The sequence below is a fragment of the Canis aureus genome, chromosome 15 (assembly GCF_053574225.1).
Source record: "Canis aureus isolate CA01 chromosome 15, VMU_Caureus_v.1.0, whole genome shotgun sequence".
In the NCBI taxonomy this organism is placed as follows: domain Eukaryota; kingdom Metazoa; phylum Chordata; class Mammalia; order Carnivora; family Canidae; genus Canis; species Canis aureus.
In genome coordinates this window covers 66670001-66695512 of record NC_135625.1, presented here as the reverse complement: position 1 = coordinate 66695512, position 25512 = coordinate 66670001, and the positions used below count along the sequence as shown (strand labels likewise).

At 56.1% G+C, this 25512-nt stretch overlaps 1 protein-coding gene, 1 long non-coding RNA gene and 1 pseudogene across 2 annotated transcripts; all 3 read left to right on the top strand.

Moving 5' to 3' along the window:
* Positions 1–1723: 1723 nt before the first annotated feature.
* PDIA4 (protein disulfide isomerase family A member 4) lies at positions 1724–23058 on the top strand. The gene is made up of 10 exons (XM_077850303.1): positions 1724–1890; positions 7836–8013; positions 9058–9263; positions 11273–11411; positions 14860–15065; positions 15176–15334; positions 17725–17876; positions 20814–20970; positions 21279–21512; positions 21835–23058. The coding sequence occupies exons 1-10, from the start codon at positions 1809–1811 to the stop codon at positions 22248–22250; spliced, it is 1929 nt and encodes a 642-aa protein (XP_077706429.1). The 5' UTR covers positions 1724–1808; the 3' UTR covers positions 22251–23058.
* On the top strand, positions 12646–13104 carry LOC144285060 (cytochrome c oxidase subunit 7B, mitochondrial pseudogene; annotated as a pseudogene).
* Positions 15341–15960, top strand: LOC144285061 (uncharacterized). Its single transcript, XR_013353461.1, has 2 exons — positions 15341–15728; positions 15839–15960. It is a non-coding gene; the product is annotated as an uncharacterized LOC144285061 (long non-coding RNA).
* Positions 23059–25512: the final 2454 nt, after the last annotated feature.

Genomic DNA, 25512 nt, shown 5'->3' with positions numbered 1-25512 from the left:
TGAGGATCCATAGGAAACTACCATGAAAGACAAAAATTCTGGCTGGGCTCTATCTCTTTGAAGAGTCCCTCAATTTTTTTTTTCAATTTATTTATGATAGTCACAGAGAGGGAAAGAGAGAGGCAGAGACACAGGCAGAGAGAGAAGCAGGCTCCATGCACCGGGAGCCCGACGTGGGATTCGATCCCAGGTCTCCAGGATCGCGCCCTGGGCCAAAGGCAGGCACCAAACCGCTGCGCCACCCAGAGATCCCGAAGAGTCAGTCCCTCAGTTGAGGGGTACCTGGGTGGTTCAGTGGTTGAGCCTCTGCATTTGGCTCAGGCAGTGGTCCCTGGATCCTGGGATGGAGTCCCCCATTGGGCTCTCTGTAGAGAGCCTGCTTCTCCCCCTGCTTGTGTCTCTGCCTCTTTCTGTGTCTCTCACAATTAAATAAATAAAATATTTAATAAAAAAAAAAGTTCCTCAAATGATATTGCTGATGAACACCGTGTAGTGTGTAGAATTGTAGATGCACTAAACTGTACGCCTGAAATTACACTGGATGTTAACTATACTGGAATTTAAAAACAGATAAATATAAATTGGTGTTGAGCTGTTAGATGGTCTACATTGAAAGCAGTCAGGTAAGTGGCTGCCAGCTGTATACTTTGGCATCATTAGTTGCAGAATGTCTTTCTGCCCTACACAATTGAGGGGAGAATCATCAGATTTATAGGAATTCAATAAAAATTTATCAAGTAAAAATCTTCTAATTGCTAATGCCTATGAGTTGCCAGCTGTCTTCCTTCCTGACTCAATCTGTATAAACAGAAAAATACTCCTGCTTAGAATTTTTTCCCCCTACTTGTCTTCTCTGTCTCTTCAGGCATACTAATCCCCTCTTGTGGACGAAATCTCAAACCCTAATAACCACCACAGGTTTGGCATACACAAATTATTTAACCTAATTGTCTTCTTTCACATTGTCAAGAGGGAAAACCTGGACTGTATTTACATCTATATAGGCCACTCTGGCATTGAACTTTTGGTGAAAATCACTAGGGAATAACCAACATGAGACAAAGTTTAGACAATCAACTGAGGGTCTGTTCATAGGTGAAACCGTGGAGAGCGGCTCACAGAACCCTTAGGTCTGGATGCACCTTACTGCACGCTCATCCCCACCCCCAAGCCCAATAGGTACTTTAAGCCAGGGAAGAAATGCGAACTTTTATTTGCTCAAACCCACACAGAACCCACCAAGCAGACTCAGGATCCACGTCCTCTTCTTTTCCCTTTAACAGAACCCGCTCAGGCCCCTCGGCCGCCTGGGCCTGCGGCCTCCCCAGACCCGGCCCAGCGGCAAACACGCACTTGGCTCCCACGTCCGCCTCCCCTAAGAACACGTGTTCTTCCCGCCCAGCTCGGAGGCGGCCTGCGGAGTTCAGCCCCGCCCCCCGCCCCGCCGGCCAATCGCGCCCCAGGGTCCGCCCCGCCCCCCGCCCCGCCGGCCAATCGCGCCGCAGGGCCCCGCCCCGCCCCCGGGCCCGGGCCGCCGCCTCCGTGCCTCCTCCCTCCCGGCGTCCGCCCGTGCGCTCGGGGCCAACCGAGTGGCAGCCGCGGATTGGTGGCTGCGGCGCGGCCAATCGCAAGGGGGCACCTCACGTTAGGGCTCCGAGCCTTAAGCGCGCGGCGGCCGCGGAGGGCGGCGACCGAGGCGCACGCGGCCCGCGCCCCAGGGCGGCTGCGATTGGCCGGCCCGTGGCTTGCCCGCCCCCGCGCGCGGCCGGCGAGCGCTTCCCGAGGTCCGCGGAGGCCGCGCTGCCGCCATGAGGCCCCCGACGGCCTGGCTGCTGCTGCTGCTGCTCCTGGCGCTGGCGCACCTGCTGGCCGCCGCGGGCCCCGACGGAGGTGAGCGGCCGGCGGGCTCGGGGAGACGTGCTGGCGCGAGAGGGCTCGGGGGCCCGGGCGGCGGGGGCGGCGGGGGCGGCGGGGGCGGCCTCCCCGGCAGCAGCTGCCCCTCGGCCCTGCCAGGGGCTCTCGGGCGCGGGCCGGCTTGCGGGCGAGCGCGGCGGCGGCGGCGGCGGCGGCGGCGGGGCCTGCAGGGGCGGCGCCGAGGCCCGGGACGAGCCCCCCGGGACGCGCCGCCGGGCGCCAGCGCCCTTTTAGAGCGGGCCCTGTGGGCCTGGCGGGAGCCCACTCGCGGGGCGTTGGGCTCGGGGAGGGCGGCGCCGCGGGCCGGCTTGCATCTGCCCGAGGCCGAAGGCTGCGCCCGTCTGCCGGGTCCCTCCCGCCCCTCCTGCGAGCCGGGCGCGGCGGAGGCCGCCCTCGAAGCCCCCGCTGCGGGAGGGGCGCCAGGCACCTGCTGGTCGCGGCGGCCCACGGTCCCTGGAGAAGAGCCAGCTGCAAACACGGCGTCCAGAGCCTTTCGATGAGTAGGAAGCGCTCCTCGAGACAGGAGTGCTGTTCCTAGGCAGCGGGCCTCCCATTCCTGGTCCTGACTTTCTTCCTCCCCGGCCTTTCTCCCCGCGACCGATTCTTCCCGGCCGCTTTGTTCCGATAGAAATAGACTCCCCCGTCTAGGACTAGTGTGTAGGGGAAGTGTGAACTTTATACTCTTTCAAACAGATTGAGTAACTTGGGGGGGATGGGGGGTCACCGATTCAAGCCTTCGCCCAAATAGGGAAGTAAGAACCCCACTGGGATATACAGACACCTGCGGAGAGCGAGTAGAAAGCAGCGTGGCCTTCAGTGAGACTTGAGACCTTCATGAAACACGAAGGCCCAAAAAATATACCAAAGCAAACTTCCGGGGGTGGGGGGCCTGAAATCCGCGTTGTGAACATCTGCTTCCTTGATACCTGCGCAAGTCACGCTTTGGGGGACGTACGTGAAAGTTCCAGGACCAGTGGGGATGGAGGGTCTTTTTTTGGAACGTGGCTAAAAAGCAAAATAGTTTTGTTGTCTTGATTTTGACCCAGTGCTGTTTTTTTTTTTTAAGATTTACTTATTTATTTATGATAGAGAGAGAAAGAGGCAGAGACACAGGAGGAGGGAGAAGCAGGCTCCATGCAGGGAGCCTGACGTGGGACTCGATCTCTGGTCTCTGGGCCAACGGCAGGCACCAAACCACTGAGCCACCCAGGGATCCCCGATCCAGTGATTCTTAAGAGGCCTGAGAGAGTAGAGAACTCAGGTGGACACCAAGGGTTATTATTAGGACCAGCAGGTTTATTGTTTGGGTGACAGATCACTAAAGCCATGAAGGCCCTGGGAAGCAGTTGCTTCTGGGGTGAGCCCAGGAATCTCTGGAGTTGTCATGCTCAAGGGCACTATCCTCTGGAGAGGTTGGTGCATGGTCAGGGGGATAGAAGCGGCTCCTAGTCCCTACCTTGACTCTTCCCCCATCCCTGAGGGCATCCCTGACCCTTCTCTCTCACGGGTAAACTTGTCCTGCCGATTTATTTTGGGCCCACATTTCTCTCTACCTCTGCTGTTCCAAGTCTTCAGGTTTTGTTTTTGTTTTGTCTCTCTTATATTTCAGATTCATACAGCACAGTGCTGTCTGGGCCCCAAAAGACAACCACCCCACCACCACCACCACCACCAAGAATATGGTCACTAAATAGAGCTTAAGCTCTGGCAGTGCAAGCCTTAGGTGTGGTGTCTCGGGTTAGAAATCACCTGTACGTTTCACATTTTTCCAGCCAAAATAGTGAGAGAAAATACTTTGATGCTAGTTATTGCCTGGTTTTTTGTTTTTTGTTTTTGTTTTTTTTTTTAATTTATTTTTAAGATTTTATTTAGGGCAACCCAGGTAGCTCAGCGGTTTAGCTCCGACTTTGGCCCAGGGTGTGATCCTGGAAACCCGGGATCGAGTCCCACGTCGGGCTCCCTGCCATGAAGCTTGCTTCTCCCTCTCCCTCTTCTCAGGGTACCCAGGCTGCCCTGTTGCCTGTTTTTAGCTGGAATTGGCATAGACTTAAAAGTTAAGTGGAGAGATGCCTGGGTGGCTCAGCGGTTGAGCATCTGCCTTGGGCCCAGGGCGTGATCCTGGACTCCTGGGATCGAGTCCCGCATCGGGCTCCCGGCGTGGAGCCTGCTTCTCCCTCTGCCTGTGTCTCTGCCTCTCTCTCTCTGTGTGTCTCTCATGCATAAATAAATAAAATCTTTTAAAAAGTTAGGTGGAAATCCCCTTGTGTGGGTGCTAAAGAACTGTTCAGCTGCCTCTCTTCATTCCTGAGAAGTGATTATCAAATGATTCCACCTAAAGCCTTGGGCCTATTAGGAAGAAAAGAGGTGACAGTGAGCCAGAGCAGTGAAGTGGTCAGGACCCTCCACTAACTAGTTTCTTGATCCTTGGGCAGGTGACTAACACACTCGGTGCCTTAGTTTCCTCATCTGTAAAGTGCATGTAATGTTTCCCCGACGGGTGAGAGAACGTGTATAAGAGCTCAGCACAGTGCCTGGCCCTTTGCAGACATCAGCTGTAGTGATCTGTCTGGTAACAAATTTCTCTTTTTCCATGTTTAATGTCCACTTCAGTATTGACCTGACGGTAGAATTTATCCAGCCGTTCCGGGCACTTCTCTGGCAGGGACCGAAGAGGGAGGATAGTGAGGATGTCTTGAAAGGAGCTGCCTGTGTGCAGGCTGGGCAGGGCTCCAGGGTTGTCATCGGATGTACCGTTGGGAGTGGACAGGGATCGCAGAGGCCTAGGGCCCCCACTTCCGGAATGGCCTTACCACGTGGGCTAAGCAATGTGGAGGTGATGTGAGAGGCTTCATCGGCCGGGTGCTGGGGAGAGTGGCACCCATCCAGAAGATGCTAGAAGGCTTTGGGGATCTTTTCTCTCCTAGAATGTCCAGTCATAAAAGCGAAAAAGTGGGCTCCCTACTACCTACCGTGTGGGATGTTTTCTTTGCAGGGATGTGTGGGTTTCTAGTAGGTTAGGAACATAGAGCCACCGCCCTCTCAGATTGCAGGAGGTTCAGGCCTGGGGTTGTCTGCAGGCTGGCAAGGACTTGGAAAGGTAGGGACCTGCCTTAATGCATTTGGGAGTCTTTCACTACGTGGGGAATTTTCTGTCATTTTGTTTGTTATCCTTTAAAAGAAGTATCAAGGGCAGCCCCAGGTGGCTCAGGGTGGCTCAGCGGTTTAGCACCGCATTTGGCCTGGGGCATAATCCTGGAGACCCGGAATCGAGTCCGAGTCCCACGTCAGGCTCCCTGCATGGAGCCTGCTTCTCCCTCTGCCTCTCTCTCTGTGTTTCTCATGAATAAATAAATAAAATCTTATAAATAAATAAATAATCAAGAAATGAGTTCAGTCTTAGGAAGTCTGTCCCGTGGTAGTTTGGGGACCCCCACTGAATCACAAGGACTGTCCCTGGTGGTGCTCCAGGCTGTGTCAGGCTGAGCATCGATAGGAAGGCATCCTTGCCTTAACCTCTTAGTAAAATTCTCCCTATCCCTGGGCTTGGTGTGGGTCGTCGGGCCCCTCTGCCCCCCTGGCCGTGCCCTAGCCTAAAGTGCAGATTAGGTTCCCACCTGTCCTGCAGTCTTGCATCTGCTTGCAAGTAAATCTGGTTCCTGTATTGGCCAGAGTGGTCAGGCAGTGGGAGCGGATGCCCTTGGCCCACGAGCCATGCCCGGCTGCCCCCAGCAGGCTCTCTAGCCTGCGTGAAGCATCCGGATCCGAGGCCAGGTGTGGGGTGCCTCCTAGGTCCCTGACCCAAAGCAGAGAACCTGCAGAACATCCTGACATTGAATCTGCAGGTTTGCAGCCGTCACATGGGTCGTTTTGAGTGAGACTCTGGAGCCATGGGTGATCAGATTAGCCTTTTGGAAAGCCAGTGTGACTGCTGTACCACAGGCCAGAGCAGGAAAGCTCAACACTCAATTCTTGCCTTGTGGCGTTGTCCTAGGCAGTATTTCCAGAAGAACCTGGAAGCCCTAGCCAGCCAGGGTTAAATTCCGGTTCCCAAGAGCCCTGGGTGCTCAGATTCTCGAAGACCTGAGGCTGCAGTGTTGGCTGCCGGTCATCGGGGGAGGCGGACTGCGTTGAGGCCACCAGCCTGAGAGGTGGAGATGGGGCTTGAGCCCACACTGTCTTCCCCCAGGTCCTGCCCTTCTCCATGTCCAGGAAGCCTGATGACAGTGCTGGCTGGCAGCGGGGCCTCTTGCGGGCCTGTCCCCACCTAGAGGTCCTTGTGGTGGGGGGTTGGGGAGCAGAGGGCCCGAAGGCCCGGGAGCCAAGCAGGTCTGCTTGGTTTGTACTTCTCAGGTTGGTGGCTTCTGTTTTGAGATTTTATTTTTTTATTTATTATTTATTCATAAGAGACCCAGAGAGAGGCAGAGACATGGGCAGAGGGAGAAGCAGGCTCCCTGCGGGGAGCCCGATGTGGGACCAGATCACAGGAACCCGGGGTCATGAGCTGTGTAAAGGAACGTGGTTGAGGAAAGTGTGGCTCCTGGTGGATTTTGGTTTGTAATTAGTTTGCAGATTTTTATGAAAAGAGGCAAAGCTGCCACAGCACCCAGACCAGTTAGTTCCCTGGCCCGTCCCGGCGGTTGTGGGGCCAGCACTGGGTTCGGTGGGGCAGGGCCAAGGTGGGGCAAGTCCCAGAGGTTCCCAGACCCCAAGGCTGACTTGGTCCTCCGCCCCCAGCACAGAACTATCAGAGTCGCTTTATCTCCTGGGAAGCATCTGGGGAAAGAATAATTGGCCCCTTGGCACTATCTGGCTCCAAAGTTAAATCAGTTCTGGGGCTTGCTGTACTTGGCTGCTGTGACAGCAGCGGGAGAAGCTGGTTAACGAGAACTGCAGTCCCAGGGTTCCTTGTCTCCGTCGTCGGACGAAAGAGTCAGTGAAACACAGATGGTAAGATGAGCAGGTTCTTGTGCTCTGGGAAGAGAGCTGTGCTTCCAGGCAAGGCATTCTCCGAAGGTGCGATTTGTTGTGTTTTATTGACGCACGTTACCCCTGTAAATCTTTAAAATTATTCGTGGGGGTCTCCCACGCTGGGGATTATTGTGGGGTGACTTGATAAGTAAATACAATTCCTCACCCTCTTCCCTCCACGGTGAAACCTGTGGGGCCCTGTTGTAATGCCACCCCCTTTCAGAAGTGGAATGAGTCCAGCCTCCAGAATGTAAAGCCGAGCACAAGTACTTGTTCCCCACTGGTACTGGTTGGGGAGCCAGGCAGCCATTTGTTCACAGGAAGACTGATGAGGCCCTATCTGTGGAGAGCATGGTGCCGTGAAGAAGGCGTTGGTGACAGCCTGCCCTGGAGCACAGAGGCAGGGTACCCACAGAACGAGGTACCCTAATGCACAAAGCACAGGAGGTGGATAAAGGAGCCTTGCTACGGGGCAGGGGCGAGGCCTGCAAGGCCTGCAGCAGGGTGATACTGGGAATGGATCGGATCCCAGTGCAGGAGTGACGAGTGATGGTTAGGGTTCTCCCAGCCTGGGCAGGAGGCACCTGGTCCTGTCCTCAAGTCCTGCTGGGCGTTTAAACTTTGAATTCTAGGAGACGCCTGGGTGGCTCAGTGGTTGAGCATCTGCCTTTAGCCCAGGGTGTGATCCCGGGGTCCTGGGATCGAGTCTCACGTCAGGTTCCCAGTGCGGAGCCTGCTTCTCCCTCTGGTTCTCTCTCTGTGTCTCTCATGAATAAATAAATTTTTTTTTCTTTAAAGATTTTATTTGAGGCCTGATGTCGCCACCTCGGTTTGTGGTGGCCCTCAGGGACCACTCAGGCCTCGTGGCACGTTTGCCGGGTTTGGCGTTCTAGGAAAGCTTTGAAGGAGGAGAGTCACCAATTTCCTAACTGGTTTGGATGTTTTCCGCTCAGATTCTTCCAATAAAGAAGATGCCATTGAGGATGAAGAGGAGGAGGACGACGACGAGGAAGAGGAGGAGGATGACTTGGAAGTCAAGGAGGAAAATGGTGTCCTGGTCCTGAATGACATAAACTTCGATAACTTTGTGGCTGACAAAGACACAGTGCTGCTGGAGTTTTATGCTCCGTGGTAAGGACTGGGTGAGGGGTTCTCCGTGCCCACGGGCTTGACGACTCCGGTGAGGGTGGCAGAGGGAGTGTGGGTGCAGGAACGCCAGGAGCTCAGCGGCCGGGAGCCGGCCCTCAGAACGCGGCCCCTGGCAGCCTAAGATACAAGTGTGTCCTCGGATAGTTCAGCTGAGGGGTTGGCGTGCTTAACAGTCTGTGACAACACGGAGACGGGTGTTGGTGATGACCTGTCCCTCGCTGCAGATCCTGCCCCGACCCACCTTGAGGCCATCCTGCCTCCCTGCTCCTGCCAGTTGCTGCCCGGGTGCAGCCTTGGCCTTCGGGTAGTTTCCGGTGTGGAAAGGCACACTGTAGTTAAGATCTGCTTAGTTACTGGACCAGTGCCTGAGGTTCAGGCGTGAGGTGGGGTGTTTTTTTTTTGTTTTTTGTTTTTTTTTTTGTTTTTTGTAAAATATCTAAATTGTCCTTGGAACAGGTCAGTGAGATTATATTACTACGTTGTAGATCCGTATTCTCAAACTTTTTGGTCCTGTGAGTCCAGATTGCTTTTTAGGTGGGTCGTGGCTCTCAGCAGTTACCATATTCAACATCAGAACACAGAGCTTTCCATATTAACTCCTCTCTAGCCGTAGCCCTCACTTGTTAACATGACATTGTTACGCCAACATTGTGGTTGGTCGTGTGGCCTCTGGGAGACACCACTGTACGCTCTGAGGGATTGAGCGAAGAAGACCGGAGAGGCCTTCTGTAAAGAGTTTTTACCTCACAGATGCATCGAGAGGGGTCCCTGGACAAACTTTAAAGCTTCCGGACAAAAGCACTGGGGTTTGGAGATGCAGGAAGCGTGAGCCCAGGCCAGGGCTGGAATTCCAGCCTGCATGTCTCTGACTCCAGCCACCTTGGCTTCCTCACTGTGATACCTTGTGTGTCTCCTCTTACCTGCGATCATCCGGGTCCCCGTGCCCCCGTCCAGAGGTACACTGCTGGATGTCAGTCCCCATGGGTACAGTCAACCTGCTTCTTCTTCCCTAAATCTCATTCTCAGGTGTGGACACTGCAAGCAGTTTGCTCCGGAATATGAAAAAATTGCCAGCACCTTGAAGGAGAACGACCCTCCCATTCCTGTGGCCAAGATCGATGCAACCTCGGAGTCCGCGCTGGCTGGCAGGTTTGGTGTGAGCGGCTACCCCACCATCAAGATCCTCAAGAAGGGGCAGGCTGTGGACTATGAGGGCTCCAGGACTCAGGAAGGTGAGTGGAGCCTGCACTCATGAAGGAGGGTGGGCCAGGCCTCTCTTTTCAAAAGAAAGTTAAGGGGGGTGTTTTGGATAATAGGACAAGTTGAGTGGGCCGGGAGTGGTCCCAGGAGCACCAGCTTCTGGCAGTGCTCCCTGCTGGAGCATTCCAAGTAACCGAGATCAAAGTAACCTCATCCAGAGGTAGGAAGGGTGTCTTCCCATTTCAGACCATGAAAGTCAAGATCTGGAGCCCGTGTGTTGGCATGGCACGAGGCCACGGTTCCCGGCGGGGCTCTAGAGCAGTGCTTCTCAATGTCGACCTTCCGTCAGAGTCACTTGGTGGGCTCCCGAAGCCAAGGCTGAGCCCCATCCCCAGGCTCCCAGTTCCCTGAGTTTCAGGTCAGGTTTGCTGATTAGCATTTCTTACAGGCTCCCGGGGCTTAACTGAAGCCATGAGTCCAGAGCCCCTGGTTGAGAACCACCAGTGTGATGAGCCAGGCAGTTGTCCAAAACCAGGCCTGATGGGTCCCTACCTGACTTATATTAGGCACAACATTCATTTTTTTTTTAATGAATGAACAGATAAAATTGTGATATCTTTGTCTTCTCTCTTAATTACTAGGAAAAGACCCCATCGTGTTACAGTTTCCACTCCCAGTGTGGCATAGTGGACGTAGTAGTGACTAGGACCACAGCCAGGACACAGTCCCTGTGTGTCCCAGACATGTGGTGGCCCCTTGCCAGGCCCTGGGCTCCTCATTTGAGGAAGAGGTGGTCACTGGGATCTGATCTGAGTCCCTTTGAGCTGGTAGGGGGCCTCTCCTCTGATCCTCTGAGGATCCTGCCCACTGCTGGTGCACAAAGGAAACCTCACAGCCATTGACACTTGCTTTCGCGTCATGTTTGTCTTCTGACTAGATCATCTGCTTACGTGCTTCAGAATTCTCAGCGGTAGTTGAGGAGTAGTGTTTCCACCCTGACCCTGGCTGTCCAGCTCCCTTCCGGGAAGCCAGCTCGTGTAACAAGTTCCTGTGTCCTTCGGAGACACGGACACGGGAGAGCAGCATGTGTGTGTGGGTTTAATTTCTCCCAGTTGTTAGTATATCCCCAACACTACCTGCACCTTTGTGTTGTGCTTCATCAATGATGTCTTAGCCGTGTCCGCACTCCCAGGAGCTTAATCTAAGAGCAGACTGAGAGCCGTGTCCTTCCTGTTTCAAAGTGAGCAGGCTTGTGTGTGTGGAGGTCCGTGCCTCACGTTTGACCGCTAGATGTGGGGCCAGCGTGGCACCTCGAGAGCAGTGTTCGCCAAAGGGGGCTCCTTGGGCCACTGGCCTCCCCGACGTTGATGAGCTCGGGGCTTTGGGTGTGGCCTGGGGGACAAGGGGCCCACACCATGGAGGTGCTGCTGTGCACACTGATCTGAGAACCACTTAGGTCTAGCTACTTGGCGATTCCACAGCAGAATGAAAAAAGAAGAAAAAAGAAAAACGTCGAATTTGCCACCACTGTCCCAAGAGCCACTTGGAAGGTGCTTGTAGGAGCCTGTCCTGAGCCTACTCCCATCATTGAGCCCATCTCTGGGGACGGGGCCACCACCCTCCCTGTGCTGCCGATGCAGCCTGAGCGGCAGAGGAGGTGCTGCTTCTCTGCATTTTTCTTGAGTTTTGGGTACACGTCATGACGTGTGACCTGCTGGTTCTAGATGTGCATGACTTGACGCATGGGTCTTTTGTACCTGGGGAGGGGACACCCTTGAGACTATCCACGACGTGTGGTCACACGTGGTCGGACTCGGGGAGCTTGCAGTTAGCACCGCAGTCCAGTGGAAAGCGTCTCTTTCATCAGCTTGGTCTTGGGCTGTCAGAGGAGTTGCCGGGCAATGGGAAGAGGAACAGTGGACCCTCAGCCCTGAACTCTGGCCTCAAGCTGCAGAGCAGCACTGGCTAGAGATGCAGCTGCGTTTTAGGAAATCCAACGTTTCCCGTCTACCTGTGCTCACGCTTGTTTGGTTTGTTTCAGAAATCGTTGCCAAGGTCAAAGAGGTCTCCCAGCCCAACTGGACACCTCCCCCAGAAGTCACTCTTGTGCTGACCAAAGAGAACTTTGATGACGTGGTTAACGACGCAGACATCATTCTGGTGGAGTTCTATGCCCCGTGGTAAGATGGTGTCTATCCCCTGTAGTTCAGATTTTGATGAGGCCCGTTGCGCGTTTGGTACCACCCAAGCCATGCAGTGGGGGTATCAGAGACCCCTGCAGGTGAGGCCAAGCCAGAGAACAAGGGGGTGCCCAGTCCCTGGCACGCATGAAGGCTGACTTGGCTGCTGAGTGTTCCAGGGGGTGGGCGAGGTAGACCTAGGCCTGTACGATGTGAAGTAACACATCTGTAGGACATATGGGAATGCTGTTCATCGAAGTACATATGGCTGTGATGAGGGGAGAGCGGAGGTGCCACCACAGTGGGCCGGTGGTGGCAGCTGGTGGCCTTGGGCTGCCCATTCTAGCCTTGCTTCTTCATGAGGTATCTGAGCAGTGGGGTTTTTTGTTTGTTTGTTTTGGTTTGGTTTTTGTTTTTTGTTTTATTTATTCATGAAAGACGCAGAGAGAGAGGCAGAGACCCAGGCAGAGGGAGAAGCAGGCTCCATGCGAGGAGCCGGATGGGGGACTCGATCCCGGAACCCGGGGTCACGCCCTGGGCTGAAGGTGGCGCTAAACCGCTGAGCCACCCGGGCGTCCCTGACCAGTGTCTTCACCTCTGCTTCAGGGCAGAGATATTCGTGTGCCCGAGCGAATCTTGGACGATGACCAGATTGCCTGTTGTTTCCCTCTGTTCCACTGATGAAGTGTATGCAGGATCTTGTCTGAGCTACTGGCTCCAGCAAAGTCCCTAAAACAGTGGGGGGAGGGGGGGTGTGAGGAACGAAACCAGAATGATTTAGTTTTCTCCTCTCTGACAGTCACCTAATGGAAAATTTTTGATTACCTTGACATGCCTTAAATCTACTAATCTTAGGGTACCAGATTTTAATTCACCGTGACTTTGCTCCTTCCTTTCCTGAGAAAATGATTTGGACTTTTTCTTCCAGTTCCCTCCCAGCTCTCCTTTTGAGGAATCTCTCTCTCGGGTTTTCTTTCACCTGAGCCAGCAGGAGCTATTAGCCAGAGCTCCTTACCACCCTTCCTGGGCTGTGAGCATGTTCACTTGATGTTTTATTTCATGGGTATGGTGTTTGTGCCAAGGCCCTCCTCCACGCCCAGCAGAAACCTCATGTCCAAGTTTCCTTGAGGCCACTTTCCCCCCAGCGTGTCACAACAGACACTGCAGGGCTCATGTCCAGTGGCCTTTTAAAAGTGTAACCCCAATCTCAATGATTTTTGTTTCTCTTTGCCAGGTTTGTATCTATGGAATGCATTTATTCTGGAAATTTGTGTGCTGTTTTACAAAAAGCTTTTATAATCAATTTAAAAAAAAAAAAAAAAACGCTCTAAGTCGTCTCCGAGTTCAAAGCATTCCACAAACAATGGCAAGGCAGAGTCACCAGAAACGGGCACCTGATTTCCATGATAAATATGGTAATGCTGTATTAGCTAGTGGAGCCACTTTCTGTATTGCTGTATGGGCATATACAGCAACACAAATTGGAATAGAATGGAACCTGTCCCCTGTTGGCAGAGTCACCCCAAAGGAATGGAGGGATCAGTAATCCCAGCTGGTGTAATAATGAATTGTTTCAAAACCAACTCATAATTGATGCCAGGTGAAAGCACTGTGCACCTACTAAAATATGGCATGATTTAAGAAATAAAGTACATTTGAAACCTTCAAAAAAAAAAAAAAAAGGCAGCGATTGCCTCACGCTCCAGACGTGTCCCCCTCTCACATTGGAGCCTCTGGGTCCCCACAGCTGTCCTGCCTCTGTGTCCTCCTCTCACCCTGTCTCCTTTAGCGTCTGGTCCCCAAGTCCTCTTTTGCAGCCGGGCCTCTTGACGCTGCCAGGCTCCCTCCCCACCCCCGACCTCAGGGCCTCAGCCCTTGCAGGGGAGGGGCAGCAGAGCCTGGCCGCTGTGGCCCTGGGATAGGGGCTGGGATTGAAGCCTACTGCCTGTCAGGAAAGAGGAAGCCCTGGCTCTGCAGAGGAATTGGGCGTAGGAGGGACATGGCCTGCGTGGCCACAGCATGGGCAGGAAGCAGCCAGTTCGGCCCCCGGATACTAGGAGCAGAGGTGATCAGAGGGGAACCGGGCAGGGGACCCGCATGTAGGAAGGAAGATGCCAGGAAGAAAGGCAGCGCGGGGGAGAGGTGGCTGCCCCGGGTGCCGCGGTTCTCGGCCTTTGTGAGGAGAGGACGGAGGGCCATGGGCAGCTGGCGACTGAGCAAAGCCAGTGTGTCCAAGGGAGATGGGAGCGCGGCGGCCGGTGCTCTGGGAGGGCCGTCAGCCTGCCCGAGGGCCCCTCCACTTGTAAATTCGTCCTGGCTCAGCCAGGGGTTCTGGTTCTGGAGCAGGCCTGCTGTGTCAGGGCGTGCCGTGCAGGTAGAGTCGGGGATGCGACCACAGGGCTCTGGACCCCTGCGGCCGAAGGCGCTGCCCTTGGCCATCGTGGGGTGTGCACGTGCGCAGAGAGGACAGGCGGGCGGTGGGGGTGGGGAGGGGACCCCTGGTGAGCATGGAGGGGGGGGCCAGGGGCCCGGGAGGTGGTGAGGGTGTTGGAGGAGGCTGCACAGGGCTGCCTCACGGTGGGGTGTGGACTCTAAGTCGTGCTTGCCCAGAGCTGGGTTCAGCACACTGCCGGCTCCCGTCGCTAGCTCAGCGAGCTCGTGGAGAGCGAGTTCACCTTGTCTCTGATGCCGCAGGAGCAGTGACCTGCAGAGGTTTATGTGCTGTAGGGTGCGGCCTGGAGGTGTCCTCAGGGCCCTGACAAGGCCTGCTTCATTCAGCTCGGGCCTCAGGGCCTCTGACTGGCAGGGCACTCGCCTGGTGTGGCCCGTCGGTTCTTAGGGTACAGACGGGCTGTCATAAAGGTGTCTCCGGTCTTGGTTCCCTTGGCTCAGGCCCACCATCTCCTGCCCTGGTTGGTCGCTGTTGATCTTTGTTCCGTCCTCGTGCTTTTCTTAGGTTGTAACTCGGCTCCCGCATCCCTCCCCTCGCCCACCTTTGAAGGGCGCACGTCCACTTCCTCCCTGTGTCTCGTGTCCCAGGTCAGCTGTCCCATCTGGCAGGAAGGCCATCCCTGACTCGTGTCCTCGCCTGTGCCCACTCCCAACGCAGAGAATCTCCATTCTTAGGATGTTGTGTGTCGTAGCCTTTCCCACGCCCACCCTGTGCTCCAGTCACACCCCTGCCTGTGTCGTGTGCGTGGGTGTCCTGCGTGTGTGTGTGTGTGTCTGCACGTGCGCATGTGCATCCTCCCACTGTGAGTAGCACCGGTGCAGTGGTGTCATGCCTCCAGAGGGGCCTGGCTCCACGCCCTCAGCTTGGAGGCATTGGGAGGTTTGCTGGATCTAGCTGACTTGCCCGGGAGCACAGGCTGGGTTTCTGTGTGTCCCTCAGCCGGGAGCCTGTGTCCACGCTGGGACGGGCTCCTCTTAGCCTGACTGCTGCTTGTAGGTGTGGACACTGCAAGAAGCTGGCCCCCGAGTATGAGAAGGCCGCCAAGGAGCTGAGCAAGCGCTCCCCCCCGATTCCCCTGGCTAAGGTGGATGCCACTGCGGAAACAGACCTGGCCAAGAGGTTCGAGGTCTCTAGCTATCCCACGCTGAAAATCTTCCGCAAGGGGAAGCCTTTCGATTACAATGGGCCACGGGAAAAATACGGTAAGCCACCTCCCAGTCGTACCTCAGTGGGGAGGGAGGAGGCGGGGAGAGCCATGGGCAGTGTCCTGGGGGGCCCCGAGCCCCTCCTCAGGCACATGCTTTGCTCCCAGGTATTGTCGACTACATGATCGAGCAGTCTGGGCCACCCTCCAAGGAGATCATGGCTCTGAAGCAGGTCCAGGAGTTCCTCAAGGATGGGGATGATGTCATCATCATTGGGGTCTTTAAAGCGGAGAGTGACCCAGCCTACCAGCAGTACCAGGATGCCGGTGAGTCGTGACTCTCGGGGCTGGACGGGTGATCCCTGCCCTAGCCGTCAGGTTGCTGGGGTGTCTGCTGCTTCTACGGAGAACTCCTGGGGCCTCGGTGTAGGGGTTTGCTCCATGAAGAATTGAGATAGCACCCGGGTAACAGGCTTTCCTTTCTGGGGTTGGGGCCTTGATTACATGTGGGGGGGACAGGATCCCATACTGAGTAGGCCTCTGAGCAGAGGGCAAGGGCACAATCAGGTTCATCCGAGTGTGTTGTCTCCCTCCCTGTCTTTCCAGGATCCCCTTCCCAGCCCCTCTGCAAGGGGTGGGGTCTCCACCAGAACGTGAGGGTTTCTGAATCAGACTCATGTTCCAAGTCCTGGCTCTGCTAGTTATTAGCACGTGACCATAGGTGGTGACTTGATTTTTTTTTTTCTTTCTTTTCTTTTTTCTTTTTTTTTTAAATATATTTTATGGGGTGCCGGGGTAGCTTATTCAGTTGAGTGTTTGTCTTCACCTCAGGTCATGATCCCAGGACCCTGAGATCAAGCCCCACGTCAGGCTCCCTGCTCAGCAGGCAGCCTGCTTCTCCCTCTCCTCCCCAGTCATGCTCTCTGTCTCAAATAGATAAAATCTTTAAAATATATGTGTATATATTTTTTATTAAATAATCTACTTTGGAGATCTTTCTACTGCAGGAGGTTGTTACATTGAGACGATGTAGACGAAGTGCCTAGTAACGCCGGCGTCCAGGAAGTGCTAGTGTTGAGAGGTTGAGAGCCAGAGTCACTGTGCGCAGCTGTCAGAGGTGGTGTTCTGTGGGGGCAGGTGGCACTGGCCCCATCCTGAAATCCGTGGTGGTCGGACTTGCTCTCCCAGATGACCCTAGGTTATGAAAGAGAGAGGTTTTCTCTCAGGAACACTGAGGATCCTCTCCGTCCTCGTCAGGTTCTTTCCAGGGTCCCCCACCACCACACCCTCCCCTTACATACCACAGATGGTTCGATTTTCTGCTTTAGAGCAGTAATTACAGTGTTTTAAATGCACGGATTGCCCCTTAGTGCTCATTTGTGTGGTGCGGTTACAGGTGTGCCCATGCCAAGTGCGGGTGACTGTGGCTGAGCTCAGAGGAGAGGTGAACCCCCCAGTGCCGGGGTAGGGGTGCCTTGTCCTTATGGATTAGGTAGCCCGTCTTCTCCCTGGAGCTAAACCATGGGGAGTCTTGCCCAGGGTGATCCCGGCCTCCTTGCCGGTGGCAAGGGAGACCCATGTTTCTGCAGAGCAGGGACCGGGGCCCGGCTGGGCGGGGTGGGGGGGTGCAGTGAATCACTCACACGCCTACAGTCACGTGATTAGCAGGTCTCAGAATTGTGACTTAAATCTAACTCTGGCTGGCTTTGAGAGCCACCCCCCAAAGCATGTGGTGTACACTGTCTCAGCCGAGTTTCCTGTAATCCGGTCCAGGCTGGGGGGACACCTTTGACGTCTCACCCAGTGTTGGGATCACAGACTCAGCTCAGAGCAGAGACTGAGGTGTGTTCATTCACCCAGGGGATTAGGGCAGGGATGGACAAACTGGCCAGATTTTGTAGTCTTCCAGGCACGCAGCCACACTTAGCGGCCTACGCACTGTCTAGCTGCTTTTACACTACAGTGCCAAGTTGAGTGGTTGGGATGGCATGGCCTGCAAAGCTAAAGATCTTGTCTGGTCCTTTCCAGAAAGTTTGCCAAACCCTGTTCTAGAGTGTCCTCAGGCAGTGGGGTCTCGTCTCAAGATTTAACTGAGATAGCAAAAGAACTGCAGCCCACAAACAGGCCAGCCACCAATCTGAGGAGGAGAGTCTAAACCCTCTGGAAGGGGCCGCGTGTGAAAACTCACCCTGTGGCAGTAGGGGGGCGTGGCGCCCACCTGTTCTCAAAGACCATCTGCTGCTCTCACGTGCGTCTCATTGGCAACACTAGCTCCTGACAAATGAGCTTGAAGTTGCTCTGTGAACATTCAGTTTGTTTGTTATTTTGTTTTTTGTTTTTCTTCCTAAAAACAAATTCTAAGGTAGAGAGAGGCTCTAAGGTGTTAAACCTCTGTTGAAAAATCCAAACTTCCTTCAGGTGTTTAAGCTCTGAGTGTCATCCACGCAGTATTTATGGTGCCGATCCCTTCCTTCCCCCCTTCCTCCCTGACATGGAGAGGCAGAGACACAGGCAGAGGGAGCAGCAGGCTCTGCCCAGGGGCACCCCCGGATCACGACCTGAGCTAAAGGCAGATGCTCAGCCACTGAGCCACCTAGGTGCCCGCCAATCCCCGTCTTCGCAGGGCATCAGCTTTGGCTGATGGGGACGGCGAGTTCAGCCTGGGTCAGTGATGCAGGTTAATAAACTGTGTGTTTATCGTTCTGTTAAATTCTCAGCGAACAACCTGAGAGAAGATTACAAATTCCACCACACTTTCAGCACTGAAATAGCAAAGTTCTTGAAAGTCTCCTCGGGGAAGTTGGTCGTCATGCAGCCTGAGAAGTTCCAATCCAAGTACGAGCCCAGGAGCAACGTCCTGGACATCCAGGTGAGTGAGGGCCCTCGTGGCCACAGCAGCCCCCAGGCTGCTTTTGTGGGTATTTTGGTGGTTTGGTTTGGTTTTTTGGTTTTTTAGTTTCTGTTTTTGCTTTTAGTTTGTATTTAAATTGCAGTTAGCATTCGGTGTGACATTAGTGCCGAGTGTATGGAAGGTTCACCGTACTGTACGTGCAGGCTTCTGAGCAGCCTGAGGCTGCTGGGTGAGCCACAGCTGGGGTTCTGGAGCATGGAGGCTTTGCTCCGAGCCTCAGATGTGTGTGGGGTCTAGAGTCCCTTTCCCAGCCCCCTGCCTGGTAAAGGGGTAGGTTCCTGGGAGGCTGAGGACGCCAGAGCAGCCAACAGGGTGGTTGGTGATTTATTGGGGGGCCTGCCAGAGTGGCTCCCTGTCCTCTACCCCCGCAGGCCAGCGCCACCTTCCTGGGTGCTCAGCTGCTGTGGCTCTGGCCTGCGTGTGGGGCATTGCCCCTTGGCCGGAACGTGCTCCTGTGTCTGAGCGAGGCCTGCTTGGCAGACAGGGCGGCTCCGGCGCTGAGCTGTGGAGTGATAGCAGGCCTCTGTCTGCGGGCGGAGCTGTGGAGCGTGGCCCACGGGTTTGGCCTTCCCTTTTTCTCCCCATGGGCCTATGCCCAGCCCGCATCTTCCAAGCGTGATCTATTCACCTGGAGAAGGGCGGAGGGGGCTTCAGGCCCAGGGCAAGCCTGGATCCAGTTCCACGTCCTGCGTGCTTCATGGGGGCCCTGTGCTTTAGCGAGCAGATTGTCAGGTTCCGAAGAAACCTTCCATCTCCAGGTCAGGGCTTTCCTTTGAGACTGGGATGCAGAGCAGAGAGCTGTGTTGTGTCCCTGGCTCCCACAGCCAGTTAGGAGCAGACCAAGGGGAGGGGCTGTGGGCTGTGATGTCTCTTGTCCCGTCCAGCTCCTTTTCATCCATAGGTATTGACCTGGGGTCTGGAGATGAGCATGGGGGCCTGCAGACCCCAGGAAGCAGGCACCGCTCTGGGTGGTGTGAATGTTCCTGGGAAAGGGGTCTGGAGCTTTCGATAGAATCTTCATACATTCTGGTCCTTGACCCCAGAAAGGTTAGGGGCCCCTCAGTCTAGTCTGTTAGACATGTCACTGCCTTTTCACTTCGTACCTTAAATGGACTGGTATTACTTATGTACCAGCTTGGTCGCAAAAATTACTTAAGACCGCTAAACATTGATACAACACAATAAAATGCAGTTTTTTAAAAACTGGCTGACTCAGTTGGAGGAGTATGTGACTCTTGATCTCGGGGTCATGAGTTAAAGTCCCATGTTGGGTGTAAAGATTACTTAAAGTATCTAAAAAAAATAAAAAGAAGTGGATTTGGAAATTGGGACAAAGGGAAGGCAAAGGCAGGGCAAGTAAGAAGCAGCCAGCTCTCAGGGCAGCACACAGAGGATTGCCACGACAAGGAAGGAGCTGTTGGCTTGCAGGGTGTGAGGCCTGCTCTGCCCCTGAGTGCAGGTTCGGGCCTGTGGGTGGCAAATGGTCACCAGCAGAGCATATTTGCCCTGGGGTCACTCTGCTTTACTCACGAGTTCACCTTCTGAGTGATATTCAGCCTGGAGGCTGTCAGATGCCCCATGGCCTGCCGGCCTCTTCAGTCCTTCTTCCATCACTTTCCCCCCACCCTCCCCATACCCTGGGACCATCTCCCCTGTGTGGTTGCTGCTGGCTCCTCCCTTGCAACACCTTCCCCCTCCCACCTGGGAAGTGCCGCCATCCTTTAGAGCTGCCCAGGGCCACCTCCCCATGTCCCACCCCGACGGACCTCAGCCCAGAGTAAAGAGTATGGTGTTCACCAGCCACCTCCTGTTCTGCAGCCTGGGTGGGCAGCTCAGCCTGGCCGTGCCTCACTTTCTTCCCATGTAACATGAGATGGCAGTGCCCACCCTTGGGTGCTTGTGGGGCTGGTGTCTGGAGGCTCTGGGTCAGCATCTTAGTGTGAGCCAGGGGCCCCTGCTTGGCCCTTGAGGTGGTCACCCCAGCTCATGTCTCCCGAGCCAGTGCCACTGTGTCCAGCTGGTCACAGAAGCTGCATAAACATCTGTTGGGTTCATCTCCTCTGGAAACCCTCAGGTGCCAGCCTTGCTGAGCCTGTCCAAGGACGGCAGCCTGGTGCTAGACCCCTGAGCCCTTGGATGTTGAGCCTCCCGCCCTCCTCTCCAGAGGGGTGGCCTCAGTGGAGCAGCCTCCAGGCCCTGCAGCTCTGTCTGGTGCCATGGTCCAGCCTGAGATCATAACGGTTGTCGTGAGTGTGGCCTCTCGAGGTGGCCGCTCACCAGCTGTGTCCCCCAGGCCTCCCTCCCTTCACCTCCTATGCTGTGTGGTTGTCACCCTAAAATGCCACCACCCCCCCCCCCCCGTGGGCTGTTAGGATCAGATGAGGGGAGATGGATCATCCCACTCAGGTCAACAGTAGGAACAACTGTCTTCTAGAAGCCTGCCTTCTCCCAGCAGTTTTTTTAAAAAACATTTTTAAATGTTTTTAAACATTTTAAACATCTTTTTCTTTTAAACATTTTATTTATTCACAAGAGACACAGAGACCCAGGCAGAGGGAGAAGCAGGCTGCATGCAGGGAGCCCTACCGGGACTCGATCCCGGGACCCTGGGGTCCCGGCCTGGGCTGAGGGCGGCGCTCAACCTCTGAGCCCAGCCGCCAGGCGCCCCTCCCCCAGCACGTTCTGGTCGACGCCAACAGCGAGCCCAGGCCCCGGTCAGGGCACACGAGGTCTGCAGTGGCCCAGGAGGCTCACGTAGGGGTCACGGAGGAAAGGAGCCCCAAAGGAAAACGGGGCTACGGGGTGCCCAGCCTGCAAACCGCCCCGCCCCCGGCCCGCCTTTTCAGAGCAGGCCCCCGCCCCTCGGGCCGCGCTCACGTGTGCCCCTCCCCGCAGGGCTCCGCGGCCGGCTCGGCCATCAGGGAGCACGTGCTGAGGCACACCTTGCCGCTGGTGGGCCACCGCCGCAGCGCCAATGACGCCAAGCGCTACGCGCGCCGGCCCCTGGTGGTCGTCTACTACAGCGTGGACTTCAGCTTCGACTACAGAGCGGGTGAGAGGCCCTGGGAGGCCGGAGGCCGGAGGCCGGGCCGCCGCCAGGGGCTCCTGCGCGCACACACCGGCGCGGGCGGGGTCGCGGGCGGGGTCGCGGGCGGGGTGCAGGGCCCCTCCGCGCTGCAGGGCCGCGCTCCTCCTCCCTTCTCTGGCGCGAGGGGCCTCGGTGCCGAGGCGGCTGCAGAGGCGGGGGGAGGCGGGCGGGGGGGGGGGGCGGGGGGGGCTGCGGGGCGGGGGCGGGGGCGGGGCCCGGGCAGTCCCTTGGCGCTCACGGCGCCCGCCCCGCCCCGCCCCGCCCCGCGTCAGCCACTCAGTTCTGGCGGAACAAGGTGCTGGAGGTGGCCAAGGACTTCCCCGAGTACACGTTCGCCGTGGCCGACGAGGATGACTTCGCGTCGGAGGTGAGGGACCTGGGGCTCAGCGAGAGCGGCGAGGACGTCAACGCCGCCATCCTGGCCGAGGGCGGGCGCAGGTTCGCCATGGAGCCCGACGACTTCGACGCGGACGCCCTCCGCGAGTTCGTCCGAGCTTTCCAGGACGGTGGGTGCCCGGGGCGCCTCCCTCGCGGCCGCTCCCCGTGTTGTGTGGTTCAAAAACAAAGCAGCCCCCCGGGGATTTGAGGAAGCCTGGTCTTCGGCGCACTTGGAGCCAGGCAGGCGCCTGGACGCGGGAGCGGCGGAGGGCGGGGGACGGGGGGCGGGGGGCGGGGGGGGAGGGGCGGGGGGGCCGGACCTCCAGGGCCTCTCGCGGGAGGACGGTCAGTGACACCTCGGCCCCCGCCCCGCCCCGCCCCGCCCCGCCCCGCCCCGCCCCGCCCTCACGCTGCCCCGCTGCCCCGCTGCCCCGCTTCCTTCCCCGGCAGGAACCCTGAAGCCCGTCGTCAAGTCCCAGCCGGTGCCCAAGAACAACAAGGGGCCTGTCAAGGTGGTGGTGGGGAAGACCTTCGACTCCGTGGTGATGGACCCCAAGAAGGACGTCCTCATCGAGTTCTACGCCCCCTGGTGCGGGCACTGCAAGCAGCTGGAGCCCGAGTACGCGGCGCTCGGCAAGAAGTACAAGAACCGCAAGAACCTGGTCATCGCCAAGATGGACGCCACGGCCAACGACATCACCAGCGACCGCTACAGAGTCGACGGGTTCCCCACCATCTACTTCGCCCCCAGTGGGGACAAAAAGAACCCGATTAAGTTTGAGGACGGAAACCGAGATCTGGAACACTTGAGCAAGTTCGTAGAAGAACACGCCACGAAACTGAGCAGGACCAGGGAAGAACTCTGAAGGCCCGGGCGGCCGAGGCGCGCGCAGGAGGGACCGCCCGGAGCCGGAGCCCGGAGCCCAGCAGCGGGGCCTCGGCCAGGGCAGGGTCTCTTGGGGCTTAGGGGTTTTGTACTCTGGTATCTCACCCCATGCTCTGAATACTGAGTAGAGAAGAATGACTCCATAGATTAGCCCAGATTTTTACAGAGAATACATCTATTTTTACCATTATTTGGGGTGTGATTTTTTTTTTTAACCTTCCAATTTCTTTAATATATTTCTTCAAAGCAGATAAGTCGAATCTCTTCTGTGTGAATGGGGTTTTTTTTTCCTTTTAAAATTTAAGAAACCGTTTGCCAAATCACATTTTTTTTTTTTTTTTGGCTTTTTATTTTACCATTGTCTGAGGAATTACTAGCTGAAGAAGAGTTGACTGTCCATGTGCTTTAGTTTTCATTTCTTCCTGCGTGGCACCAGGAACGGTTACCAAACACCCTACCAGGGATGACCTTTCAGTGCGACCTCTGAGCCGCCACCCAGTCCCTAGAGCAGAGGCATCTCTGTGGGGGACTGGGTGTGGCCGTGCCTTCTGCATTCAAGCCAAGGACTGCGGGTGAGGAGCGGCTCCCAGGTCCCCCAGACCCAGGGAGCCGGGTTCCAAGGCTCAGCCCTGGGGCGAGAGCAGCCACCCAGCTGGGTTAGAAAGCCCCACCTCTTCAGAACCAATACTGCCAGAGGAGAGGTGACCTAGGGCACAGGTGGATACTTTAGGGTGATGGGAAGATGGGGTAGGCTGTCATGATGGAATAAAACAATTACTGAAAAATAATGTCCATAACTGTGTTAGAGAACATCTGCTCCATTCCCAGAGCCTGGGTTGAGCTGAGGCTCCGGGCTTGGCGGGGAGGGCTGACTGTCCTGCAGCCACACGTCGTCTCAGACGCCTGAACACCCACCCAGGGAATGGAGTGTCCTGATCCGGGTGGAGGCGTCGGTGGTCTCCGCTCCTGGGGTGTGGAAGTGAGCTGTGGCACGTCCCGGCGGGATGCGGCAGGGATAGAGGCTGAGGAGGCTGCCCCAAGCCTTTCAGGGGGTCTGGGAGGAGGGGATAGGGCAGGAAGCTGGTGCAGCCCCAACACAGACATCCTGGGGGACTGGCATGTGACGGGAGCTTCATACCCGTGGTTCCACTCAACCAGCACAGGCTGTCTCCACCTCCCTCCCCTGGCACTTAGTTGGCTCCTCACTCAAATGAAACAAAAGTGGGGGGAAGGTGAGCATTCTGGAGCTGGTGGCAGCTCTTCCAGCAGTAACGTGTGATTGCTGCAGGGGCTGGCAGGGGAACGGGAGGCAGGCCCTGGGGAGGGGCAGCTTCGGTGAGCCTTTCTAAAGGATCTCCTTTCCAGGTGAGTCAGGCCCAGGCGGACTGGGAGTTGTGGGAGGATGGTGGCATCTGGTAAGTTCTCAGTGTGCCCAATGCAACAGGAGGTCTCCAACACCCCCTTCTGTGTTCTCCTCCATTGGGAGAACACACGGGCCTCCCCTTGGAGTCTTTGTACTCGGAGACTCAGGAGTGAAGGTGGGTTCGGGGCTTGAAGGCCTTTTGTCAAAGAGGCACACTCATCCAGCGCTGCCAGGAGAGCAAAGTGGTTCCTTTCCTGGGGCTTCCAGGCGAGCCCGGGAGATGTCACTCTATGTATGCAGAGCCATGAGGAAGACACCTCGGCCCTCGGAGGGAGTAACACGTGGCCTCCTTTGAATCAAGGTGTCTAAGAAAGTCCTTTCTGAAGAGATGTTTGAGCTGAGATCCAGGGAGGATTTGGCTCGAGCCCAGCAAAGGATAGGAGTAAGCCCTGCTTCTCCGTGTGGTCCCGGGCCCTGCAGTGTTAGCACTCCGTGGATCATTGTCAGAAATGCGGAATCTCGGGCTGGTCCCCAGACCTAATAAATTGGAATCACAAGTTTTGCCTTTTTTTTTTTTTTTTTTAAGATTTTATTTTTAAGTAATCTTTATACCTAACATGGGGCGTGAACCTACAACTCTGAGATCAAAAGTCGCATGCTCTACTGGCTGAGCCAGCCAGGTGCCCCTCAGGAGATTCACATGCACTTGGAAGTTTGGGGAACACCAGGCAAAGGCCTTGAGGCACAAGTCAAGATGTGTTCGGTTCTGAAATAAAATCTAGAAACCAAATTGCCAAAGAGTATCTTGACTGAAGGATCTGCAGAAAGGAGACTCCCCTGGGAAAGAACGGACCCCACCCAGGTAGGTTTAGGGAGCTTGTAGACCGAGAAGGAGACAGGCAAGGGAGTGGATTATTGCCCATGTGACTGGGGCCAGGTGAGGTATAGAGTGGGGGGTGTGGGACCTGAAGAGCCCACTGCCCCAGGCTGGGGGCTATGGAGGAGGAGGAGGTGACCTCCCCATAGCGGTGGTGGGAGGACAGGCATGGCGTGGTAGGGTGGAAGGAAGCAGGGCTGAGGCTGGGGAGGTGAGCCAGAGGATGGGCCTCTCAGGAAGTCAGGAATTTGACCTTATCCGAGCACTCTGGGATGGGGGTGGGGGGAACCACTGATGATGTCAAGCAGGGCTAACTAAGGATCAGATTGAAATTACAGCAGAGTGACAATTGATACTTCTGGGTCACTGAGCAAAGCCAGACCCTGTGCGGGGCTCTGGTGCTCAAGTGATATGTGAGCTGGCTACTGCTGTACCCATTTTACAGCTGGAGGAAGGAAGGATGGGGGGTCGGCTAGCCCAGGGCCTGTGCAGAGCAGGGTCTGGGTGCAGGGACCCCAGTGACTGGGCTGTTGCCTCTCCCTTGTAGGAAAGCAAGGGAGCCGGGATGGGCTGCAAGGAGGTGGGCTGCGCTTGGGGAACTGGCTCTAGCAGGCTGAGGTGGGGGGCTCCCAGGTGGAGGGAATTTGGGGGGGGGGAAGAGGACCCAAGAAGCCAGGTGTGACCTCCAGGTGTCTGAGCTGAGGTTTTGGTCCTAATTAGGAAACTCCTCCCGCATACACAGAAGCCAGAAGCGTATCCTTCGCGCCCTTTGCGCCTCACCCACTTAGGACAAGTGGATCCCCTCCTTCCCTCCTGACCTCTCCCAGGCCCGCCCGGCCTTTCACCCCTGCACTCCGGAGAATGCTTTTCCTTAGCACAGCTACCGAAACGAATGATTCCACGTAGTACTCAGTCCGTGATCAGATGTGCCCGATTTTCTCCAAAAAGGCCCTTCCCAGTCTGCCCGGCTGGCTCCTCAGCGGGCAGCGCCCACGCTCCTGT